Source organism: Ylistrum balloti, unplaced genomic scaffold (genome assembly GCF_031769215.1).
Source record: "Ylistrum balloti isolate Yb309-2 unplaced genomic scaffold, AGI_CSIRO_Ybal_v1 Utg371514, whole genome shotgun sequence".
NCBI classification, from domain to species: Eukaryota; Metazoa; Mollusca; class Bivalvia; order Pectinida; family Pectinidae; genus Ylistrum; species Ylistrum balloti.
The window spans coordinates 20,416-32,575 of NW_026782782.1; the positions used below are offsets into that span (position 1 = coordinate 20,416).

Consider the following 12,160-nt stretch of genomic DNA (forward strand, 5'->3'; position numbering starts at 1 on the left):
CTACATATGTTACCGATACTTTCAACAATCTGTTGTTCTAGTCCATTTACTAATACATGTAATATGTGTTAATTCTTATGTTGGGTACTTGAAGTCAGTAAAGAAAATATATTTTACCTTGGTACTGTAGAATTGGTTGACATTCTGTCTGTATTGCTTTTGTTACAGGATGTAACATATAGAGTTAAATTTCGTACAGAGTTCATGTGCTTCATTGTATCTATTTGGAAAAAAATAAACAAAAAAAACCATGCCTTTATAGAATATAGTGATATACGTACATGTTTTGTAGGAGGAGGAAATTCAAGAGGTGGTTACAAAGGAAGTGGAGCAGCAGGAGGAAGTGGTGCAGGTCCTCGCAACAGACTAGATAGTGAGGGAGACTGTGACATGGAAAATGAAGGGTCTGGATCATCATCAAGATAGTGAGTATTTCATGGAAAGTTTCTTTAGGTTATGTAATAATGACATGAAAAAATTGGAAAGAAGTTAATAGAAAAAATCAAATTAAAGCCTTACAGGTATAGTGTATGTAATTTAGCCATTGTATTTTTAAGCTCTCCATACGGCCGACCGGATCGACGTGGCTCCAGAAATTCTAGGGGAGATTACTCCAGTAAAGGTAAGTGCTAATTGATTTATATACCAACATACTTTAATATAACATATTCTTTCTAATGCAATTCTGTTGTTCTAATATTGAAAATTTGATGGTAAGTTTCATAGCTATTTAACGATGATGTGGGTTTTGATTCTTATTTCAGGAGACTCAAGACGAGGAAGTGGCGGTTATTCAAACAGCGGAGGAAGATATTACAACAGTGGCCCGCAGTGGTACAAAGTTACGGTGAGTTACATCTATGTATTGTCTGTGTTGTATATTCCTTCATCTTTCTTTTCTACTACTAAGAAGAATATAACTTTCCAGTCTAACTGTAATGGGTTCAGTGTTTGTAATATGCTAGCCCAGAACTACATGTGTACAGACTATAATGTAGATTAAAGAACAAAAATAGAGACGTATCATAAATGCCAATATCAAATGTGAGATTTTTAATTATCTTGTCTTCCACAGATACCAAAAGGAAAGAAATCAGAAAAAGCAGTGCTACTTCGGTTGATAAATGAAAACATTTCCACTCCATTTATTCCACAAAATGTAAGTGTTATATAGTGTAAACAATATGTTTAGTTGATTTGTGTCTGTGGAATACTTGGGTCTATAACAATTACCCAGATCAGCTGTTTGCTAGCTATTTATAGGCTGTACCAAAGTTTACACCACAAAAATGCCCTACAACACACATAAACCCCTATGGAAAGGATATTAAATGTGTTTGGAAATGAAGTAGGTGATATTGTTATTTCACAAATACAGCCAAACCTCGCTATCTGGCACTCTGTAGGACCATGGGAAAACTTTGAGATAACTGAGCATTCTATTTAAGTGAGTTTGAATGCAAAGTAAGCATGAACCAATGAAATGCTTTGAATTGAACAGGGTCTTTGAGTCGTACAAGTTCTAGGTAAAAAGAGTCAACCGTACATGTATATGAGATAACTAGATAAAAAAGAAAACACAAGAAATGTTAAAAGATGTTGTGTTTTTAAATGACAGATTAGAACTGTTTCATGCAGATGTTACTTCTCTGCTTCTCTTTTGGATGAAAAATTATATTGTCGACACTGTACAATTTATGTCCTTTCATCCATAAGTTTCTTACACACCAATATTTTGCAATAAGGACATCTTTCCCTGACATAACTTAAAGATGTTTGAATACTTTCAATTATTCTATGGGAGATATCAGTGTAGTAGAAATGATCGCACATATTTTAAAGTTTTAAAGGTAACAAATTTCCAGCATACTTCTAGAATCAATAGCCTACCACCACCGACTTCCTATCAATATCTAAGTCTGTGGAACCACTGTCTCAGAGATCAATCAAGTTTCTTATATGATTTATCAAATGGACATTTGGAATGCTTTTCACTTTTGAAAATTACTTGATAACAATGAATTAATTTATGAAAACTTTAATGTGAAACAACACTGATTAGTGTAGAGTTAGCTTTTTAATGTAAATCCTGGTGGTGAGCTTACACTTTGTTCATAAGCATGGATTAGAAAATGGTAAAGAGTCTGAAAGATATATTGCTTAAGGAAATAATGTGAGTTCAGAAAACCATGTAGATGCAAACATAGCAGTCTTAAGATTATGTCATCAAATCTGTGCTAATAAAGGTTCATGAGAGTAATAGATTTGTCAACACCTATTCCGTTGAAACGAAACCTATTGTTGCTGATTGTGTTTGGAAATTGAAGGTGTGATTAGTTTATATTTTGACTTGAAAATGTTTAGATGATTTTTTATTTTGATGCATATAATCAGTATATATAGACGTGATAAAAAGACACTTCTCCTGGCTGCTAAGGTTTGAGTGAGTGCCTATAGGTTGAATTTTCCTTCTTTGTGATTTTCATCTCTACCTATACTGATGATTCTCATGAGACTACAGTGAGATTTGGCCTCTAGCCAGACATTCTACCACAAGTCTCCAGAGAAATTCTCTCTAGCCAAGGCTAGAAAGGTGACCATTAGTAGGACTCATGTGGTTAAAACATACACTTAGTATTTGAAAACTAATAATTTGCAGCACTTAAAGAAGTTATGAACTGATCAAATGTTATTGGTCATTATAGGGTAAGGTACTTTAAAAAGTAAGAAACAATAGTCAGTTGGGTAAACAAGCCAGTAATTGATTAGTTGTCAGAAGCCAGAATCTGATCATCAGTGTTGAAATTCTCAACCCATCCCCATGAACACAAGAAAATATTTAACCAATTTATAGAATTTAATACTTTAAACCTTTCACTGACCTATTACTGTGCACTACACTGCAAAAGGCGTAGATTTCAGAATTGATCGCATGTCAGGATTAGCAACATATTACCTTTGCAATCACACTCGTCCACCAAAATGATTATTTGAAGATCTTATTATGACTATATGTCTTAAACCTTCAGGTATTTATATCAGCATGACCAATCACTAAAGATCAAATGCTATTCTGTATATTGATATACCACTTCCTGTACACAGTGTCTCTGGGCATCCTTGACACTTTGATTTTTCAATATTCAGCAATATTACACAAAAGTGTCTTAAACTTGAGATGGAAAACAAGCTTAGAGCTTAAATTATTTCCTTTCCTAAATACATCAGATATAGGTATATTTCCAATATGAATAGTAATCCTATTGAAGAGTTTTCACACTGAAAACACTGCTGAAATAAGGTTGCTTTAATTGCAATTTCTTAATGTTGCTAATGTAGTTTGTTTATTTTGGATTGGTAAAATTATTGCCAAATTGTGATAGTGCACATAAATGTATGCCAAACTAAGTATGTTTGATAGCACATGTATTTAGACATTAATGATATCCTCCAGATTGTTGGTATATTGGTTTTGGTATCCTATTTTGATGGTGGTTTATTACAAACTGGCTGTCAGACAGAGCAAAGTTGAACTATTTTGTTTGTTTTTTATCATACTTTTTTTCATCAATTTTGGATTGGCCTTTTAGTCATAATATTGGGTGAAAAGTGATTATTTGAAAGTAATTTTCTATAGTGTTGTTTTCGAACAAATATGCTAAGATGTAAGAAAAGTTTAACTACCACTTAGTTCTTGAAATTGATGTCAAGTCCTTCTGAAACATGTTTAAAATTTTTGTTCCTAAAGCAAGTTTTTTGATGAAATATATTTGTGAACATTAAATCTCACTGGACACCTGCTGCCGATATTTCATGTATAACTTGTTAAGCAATAGCATTTTAAGTCAGAATTAATCCAGCTTGTTTTGCAATGCATTTGGTGTTGAATTATTTTGGGGTAAATCTGTTTTGATAGCCTGTCCTTGTGTGAGTAAGTCTTGTGGTGTGTATGCACTGACCCAACTGTGACTTCATTTGAAAGAATTTATTTGTAAATTACTAAGTATAGGTGAGTTGTAATCAACCAATTGTTTGCTTTACAAGATTTGATAACCTATTGATTGAACATAGATGCCTTGGTAAGTTTTGTGGTAGTCATATTTGTTCAGTGATAGACACAGTAATTACACAATATGTCTTGGCTGTAATACTTCTCCATGACATCAGTGATGAAATATTTCACTGATGTTAAAAATTTGCTCACTTTAGTGGCAACAAGAATATAACAAGAGAAAAACCACTGTTAGATAACATAACTGCTGTACAGTATTATTTCTGAAAAGTGAATTTTAAATATGATTGTAATTTGTAGTTCCACTTTGAGCAAGACAGTGCTGTGTTCCATATACAAGACAAAGATGTCGCAGATGCAGTCCGTGCCCAGAGTCAAAGACACACACTCCCAAATGGATTCAAGGTATAACAGATTCACCAATAATACTGCAGAGAATAGGGTTGGTTTCCAATTATATACTGCTGTCATTATCTGGAACATTTACTCAATGAGGTCAACATGGCTTCTTTTGTATGAGAATGTTTCTTTTTCTTAAGCCGAACTACTATTTAGCGATGTTTATTGTTGAGATAATCTTTTATATCGCGAGCAAATGTGTCATTATGTCTTTTTATGTATGTATAACACATTGGTGTAAAACATCACTTTACTTCAGGCAAGAAAATCTCCCCACAATATCATGTGCTTGATTTCTGATAAGCTGAGTTTGTCTGGAATTCCAGTTGAATGGGTGTTGTCATATTATCTGTTGTGTGAGAACATGTTTGTTCCTTGGAGATTCAGTTGTATACAGCATTATTTTTTTGTTTTATTGCAGTTGTGTTAACCTTACCAGTATTTGTTTACAGATGGCAATTATTGTGAAGTCTGTTATTGTTTACAGATGGTAGTTATTGTGAAGTCTGTTATTGTTTACAGATGGTAGTTATTGTGAAGTCTGTTATTGTTTACAGATGGTAGTTATTGTGAAGTCTGTTATTGTTTACAGATGGTAGTTATTGTGAAGTCTGTTATTGTTTACAGATGGTAGTTATTGTGAAGTCTGTTATTGTTTACAGATGGTAATTATTGTGAAGTCTGTTATTGTTTACAGATGGTAGTTATTGTGAAGTCTTATTGTTTACAGATGGTAGTTATTGTGAAGTCTGTTATTGTTTACAGATGGTAGTTATTGTGAAGTCTGTTATTGTTTACAGATGGTAGTTATTGTGAAGTCTGTTATTGTTTACAGATGGTAGTTATTGTGAAGTCTGTTATTGTTTACAGATGGTAGTTATTGTGAAGTCTGTTATTGTTTACAGATGGTAGTTATTGTGAAGTCTGTTATTGTTTACAGATGGTAGTTATTGTGAAGTCTGTTATTGTTTACAGATGGTAGTTATTGTGAAGTCTGTTATTGTTTACAGATGGTAATTATTGTGAAGTGTGTTATTGTTTACAGATGGTAATTATCATGAAGTGTGTTATTGTTTACAGATGGTAATTATTGTGAAGTCTGTTATTGTTTACAGATGGTAATTATTGTGAAGTCTGTTATTGTTTACAGATGGTAGTTATTGTGAAGTCTGTTATTGTTTACAGATGGTAGTTATTGTGAAGTCTGTTATTGTTTACAGATGGTAGTTATTGTGAAGTCTGTTATTGTTTACAGATGGTAGTTATTGTGAAGTCTGTTATTGTTTACAGATGGTAGTTATTGTGAAGTCTGTTATTGTTTACAGATGGTAGTTATTGTGAAGTCTGTTATTGTTTACAGATGGTAGTTATTGTGAAGTCTGTTATTGTTTACAGATGGTAGTTATTGTGAAGTCTGTTATTGTTTACAGATGGTAGTTATTGTGAAGTCTGTTATTGTTTACAGATGGTAGTTATTGTGAAGTCTGTTATTGTTTACAGATGGTAGTTATTGTGAAGTCTGTTATTGTTTACAGATGGTAGTTATTGTGAAGTCTGTTATTGTTTACAGATGGTAGTTATTGTGAAGTCTGTTATTGTTTACAGATGGTAGTTATTGTGAAGTCTGTTATTGTTTACAGATGGTAGTTATTGTGAAGTCTTATTGTTTACAGATGGTAGTTATTGTGAAGTCTGTTATTGTTTACAGATGGTAGTTATTGTGAAGTCTGTTATTGTTTACAGATGGTAGTTATTGTGAAGTCTGTTATTGTTTACAGATGTTAGTTATTGTGAAGTCTTATTGTTTACAGATGGTAGTTATTGTGAAGTCTGTTATTGTTTACAGATGGTAGTTATTGTGAAGTCTGTTATTGTTTACAGATGGTAGTTATTGTGAAGTCTGTTATTGTTTACAGATGGTAGTTATTGTGAAGTCTGTTATTGTTTACAGATGGTAGTTATTGTGAAGTCTGTTATTGTTTACAGATGTTATTGTTTACAGATGGTAGTTATTGTGAAGTCTGTTATTGTTTACAGATGGTAGTTATTGTGAAGTCTGTTATTGTTTACAGATGGTAGTTATTGTGAAGTCTGTTATTGTTTACAGATGGTAATTATTGTGAAGTCTGTTATTGTTTACAGATGGTAATTATCATGGTAGTTATTGTGAAGTGTGTTATTGTTTACAGATGGTAATTATTGTGAAGTCTGTTATTGTTTACGTGAAGTCTTATTGTTTACAGATGGTTATTATTGTGAAGCCTTCCTCGCCACCATTAAACTACATGGACAAAGAGACAATAGAAAAACTGAAGGTACTAATAACATGAAAACTTAGAGTCAAAGATCATTCCTATAATGAATTACTTTAATGCATATCTCTAATTGTCAGTAAAATTATGATCAATCTCAGATATGAGATGAAAAAAAATTATAAAGAAGTTCGGACATCAGTATAAAGTAAATTTATTTTAACCAAATATGGCTAAAATTTCTGTATTTTGTTACCAGGCGACCATGAGTAGGCGATATGACTCCAGTGCTAAGATGCTAGACCTTAGTAATCTTTACCAGGACTCAGGTAAAGTATTACCACACCACACTAACTGGCTGGTGATGAAGTATTACCACATCACACTAACTGGCTCGTGATGAAGTATTACCACATCACACTAACTGGCTGGTGATGAAGTATTACAACATCACACTAGCTAGCTGGTGATAAAGTATTACCACATCACACTAACTGGCTGGTGATGAAGTATTACCACATCACACTTACTGGCTGGTGATGAAGTATTATCACATCACACTTACTGGCTGGTGATGAAGTTTTACAACATCACACTAACTGGCTGGTGATGAAGTATTATCACATCACACTTACTGGCTGGTGATGAAGTATCACATCACACTTACTGGCTGGTGATGAAGTATTACCACGTCACACTTACTGGCTGGTGATGAAGTATTATCACATCACACTTACTGGCTGGTGATGAAGTATCACATCACACTTACTGGCTTGTGATGAAGTATTACCACATCACACTAACTGGCTGGTGATGAAGTATTATCACATCACACTTACTGGCTGGTGAGGAAGTATTATCACATCACACTTACTGGCTGGTGATGAAGTTTTACCACATCACACTAACTGGCTGGTGATGAATTATTACCACATCACACTAACTGGCTCGTGATAAAGTATTACCACATCACACTAACTGGCTGGTGATGAAGTGTTACCACATCACACTAGCTGGCTGGTGATGAAGTATTACCACATCACACTAGCTGGCTGGTGATGAAGTATTACAACATCACACTAACTGGCTCGTGATAAAGTATTACCACATCACACTAACTGGCTGGTGATGAAGTATTATCACATCACACTAACTGGCTGGTGATGAAGTTTTACAACATCACACTAGCTGGCTGGTGATGAAGTATTACAACATCACACTAACTGGCTCGTGATAAAGTATTACCACATCACACTAACTGGCTGGTGATGAAGTATTATCACATCAGACTAACTGGCTGGTGATGAAGTTTTACAACATCACACTAACTGGCTCGTGATGAAGTATTACCACATCACACTAACTGGCTGGTGATGAAGTATTACCCCATCACAATAACTGGCTGGTGATGAAGTATTACCACATCACACTAACTGGCTGGTGATGAAGTATTACCACATCACACTAACTGGCTGGTGATGAAGTATTATCACATCACACTTACTGGCTGGTGAGGAAGTATTATCACATCACACTTACTGGCTGGTGATGAAGTTTTACCACATCACACTAACTGGCTGGTGATGAAGTATTACCACGTCACACTTACTGGCTTGTGATGAAGTATTACCACATCACACTAGCTGGCTGGTGATGAAGTATTACAACATCACACTAGCTGGCTGGTGATGAAGTATTACCACATCACACTAACTGGCTGGTGATGAAGTATTACCACATCACACTAACTGGCTGGTGATGAAGTATTATCACATCACACTTACTGGCTGGTGAGGAAGTATTATCACATCACACTTACTGGCTGGTGATGAAGTTTTACCACATCACACTAACTGGCTGGTGATGAAGTATTACCACGTCACACTTACTGGCTTGTGATGAAGTATTACCACATCACACTAGCTGGCTGGTGATGAAGTATTACAACATCACACTAGCTGGCTGGTGATGAAGTATTACAACATCACACTAACTGGCTGGTGATGAAGTATTACCACATCACACTAACTGGCTCGTGATAAAGTATTACCACATCACTCTAACTGGCTGGTGATGAAGTATTACCACATCACACTAACTGGCTCGTGATGAAGTTTTACAACATCACACTAGCTGGCTGGTGATGAAGTATTACAACATCACACTAGCTGGCTGGTGATGAAGTATTACAACATCACACTAACTGGCTCGTGATAAAGTATTACCACATCACACTAACTGGCTGGTGATGAAGTATTATCACATCACACTAACTGGCTGGTGATGAAGTTTTACAACATCACACTAGCTGGCTGGTGATGAAGTATTACAACATCACACTAACTGGCTGGTGATGAAGTATTACCACGTCACACTTACTGGCTTGTGATGAAGTATTACCACATCACACTAGCTGGCTGGTGATGAAGTATTACAACATCACACTAGCTGGCTGGTGATGAAGTATTACAACATCACACTAACTGGCTGGTGAGGAAGTATTACCACATCACACTAACTGGCTCGTGATAAAGTATTACCACATCACACTAACTGGCTGGTGATGAAGTATTACCACATCACACTAACTGGCTGGTGATGAAGTATTACCACATCACACTAGCTGGCTGGTGATGAAGTATTACAACATCACACTAACTGGCTCGTGATGAAGTATTACCACATCACACTAACTGGCTGGTGATGAAGTATTACCCCATCACAATAACTGGCTGGTGATGAAGTATTACCACATCACACTAACTGGCTGGTGATGAAGTATTATCACATCACAATAACTGGCTGGTGATGAAGTATTACCACATCACACTAACTGGCTGGTGATGAAGTATTATCACATCACACTAACTGGCTGGTGATGAAGTTTTACCACATCACACTAACTGGCTGGTGATGAAGTATTACCACATCACACTAACTGGCTCGTGATGAAGTATTACCACATCACACTTACTAGCCAGTGATTAATTGTCACCACATCACACTTACTAGCCAGTGATTAATTGTCACCACATAATACTTACTAGCCAGTGATTAATTGTCACCACATCACACTTACAAGCCAGTGATTAATTGTCACCATATCACACTTACTAGCCAGTGATTAATTGTCACCACATCACACTTACTAGCCAGTGATTAATTGTCACCACATCACACTTACTAGCCAGTGATTAAGTGTCACCATATCACACTTACTAGCCAGTGATTAAGTGTCACCACATCACACTTACTAGCCAGTGATTAATTGTCACCATATCACACTTACTAGCCAGTGATTAATTGTCACCACATCACACTTACTAGCCAGTGATTAATTGTCACCACATCACACTTACTAGCCAGTGATTAATTGTCACCACATCACACTTACTAGCCAGTGATTAATTGTCACCATATCACACTTACTAGCCAGTGATTAATTGTCACCATATCACACTTACTAGCCAGTGATTAATTGTCACCACATAATACTTACTAGCCAGTGATTAATTGTCACCACATCACACTTACTAGCCAGTGATTAATTGTCACCACATCACACTTACTAGCCAGTGATTAATTGTCACCACATCACACTTACAAGCCAGTGATTAATTGTCACCACATCATACTTACTAGCCAGTGATTAATTGTCACCACATCACACTTACTAGCCAGTGATTAATTGTCACCACATCACACTTACTAGCCAGTGATTAATTGTCACCACATCACACTTACTAGCCAGTGATTAATTGTCACCATATCACACTTACTAGCCAGTGATTAAGTGTCACCACATCACACTTACTAGCCAGTGATTAATTGTCACCACATCACACTTACTAGCCAGTGATTAATTGTCACCACATCACACTTACTAGCCAGTGATTAATTGTCACCACATAATACTTACTAGCCAGTGATTAATTGTCACCATATCACACTTACAAGCCAGTGATTAAGTGTCACCATATCACACTTACTAGCCAGTGATTAAGTGTCACCATATCACACTTACTAGCTAGTGATTAATTGTCACCACATCACACTTACTAGCCAGTGATTAATTGTCACCACATCACTCTTACTAGCCAGTGATTAATTGTCACCACATCACACTTACAAGCCAGTGATTAATTGTCACCACATAATACTTACTAGCCGGTGATAAAGTATCACAATATCACATTTACTGGCCAGTGATTTCAGAAAAAAATATTGTCATTAACAAATATTCTCCCACTGAAGAATTTTTTATCTAGCATTTTCCCTTGTCTTAATTTTGATATATGAGGAGGGCTGCGATAACTTAGTCAGTTAGAATGAGGGTCTTCTTGTCCTCAGGTGAAGACCTGAGAGTCTCCTTGCTGTAACTTCTTGCTACCTGACTGAATAAGATACAGGAAAGCCCATCACATGTCATCCAAAGCATTTGCGGTTAAGTGTTTTGCCAAAGGACACAACCATGATAGTTCAGACCACTCCATTTCTCAGCTTCATGAGAACTAAAAACTGTCACGGGTTGGGAACATGGTAGACAAAAAATTTCTGTCTCTAAAATGTATTCACATTTATCATGCTATTATTGATACTGTTTGTGTTAACATTTTTAGGTCACCTGGCCCAAAGGGCCAAGTAAGCTAATAGCATACCGTATTAACCATCATCTGTCCTTCAATTTTTTCTACAAATCGCTACTAGTTATAAATGACAAAGCAGATTATCACCAAATTATGTCCGAAGCATCCCTAGGGAAAGTAGAACAAATTTGTATAAATGATTGGTCTCAGCCCCATGGGACCTTAAGGAGCAGTACTCAAAGAGGGAAATTTTGCAAGTTCTTTAAAATCCTAGCTACTTGTCCTGTAGGTATGGTTGGATTTTGCCATAACTTGGTTAAAAGCAATGCTGAGAGAATTAGAATCAGTTTTGTATAAATGGCGGGTTTCAGCTGGCTGGGATGGGAGGGGTGGGGCCTAATATTGGAAATAGGGCAAATACTCTAAAATCCCCTGTAGGAATGATTAAGTCTAACTATGAATGGTTTGTCAGACCCTCTATGCACAGTGGGTTGGTGCACAACATGAAAATAGATCTATTTTGTCTTGCATGCTTTGTTATTAAGAATTCCTTTTCCTTTAGTTTTATCAATGCAATTTCAGTCAAGCAAAGCCAAGTAAACCCTATTGTCCTCTTGTTATTGACTGTGCCCATTTTAGAGACAGAACAGAGGCATTCATAATGAAGGTAGAAATGCATTCACCATGGATGTGGTGAATTATTTCTGCTATGTATCAAGAAATCTTGGGGTCATTTCAAAGCAAATTATGTTCTAATTCACCAGTTCAAACAAACATATATAATTTATCAATTAAAACTCAACACTGTCATATAGAATACAGCTCACTGCAGCTTGTGCTTTAATGTGGTAAAAGTACATGAAATACGACAATCTGTGTCGTGACAGTTCCATGCTTCCAAAGGAGTATAT

The 12,160-nt window shown here is 35.8% G+C and overlaps 1 protein-coding gene across 1 annotated transcript in view; it reads left to right on the forward strand.

The window, feature by feature from the left end:
• Positions 1 to 12,160, forward strand: part of LOC132562807 (nuclear RNA export factor 1-like) — a 32,162-nt gene that overhangs the window by 2,324 nt on the left and 17,678 nt on the right. The window contains exons 3-9 of the mRNA XM_060227578.1: positions 293 to 425; positions 558 to 622; positions 765 to 847; positions 1,076 to 1,159; positions 4,313 to 4,417; positions 6,655 to 6,726; positions 6,923 to 6,992. Of these exons, the coding sequence (XP_060083561.1) occupies positions 293 to 425; positions 558 to 622; positions 765 to 847; positions 1,076 to 1,159; positions 4,313 to 4,417; positions 6,655 to 6,726; positions 6,923 to 6,992 (612 nt within the window). The remainder of the gene's footprint in view (positions 1 to 292; positions 426 to 557; positions 623 to 764; positions 848 to 1,075; positions 1,160 to 4,312; positions 4,418 to 6,654; positions 6,727 to 6,922; positions 6,993 to 12,160) is intronic.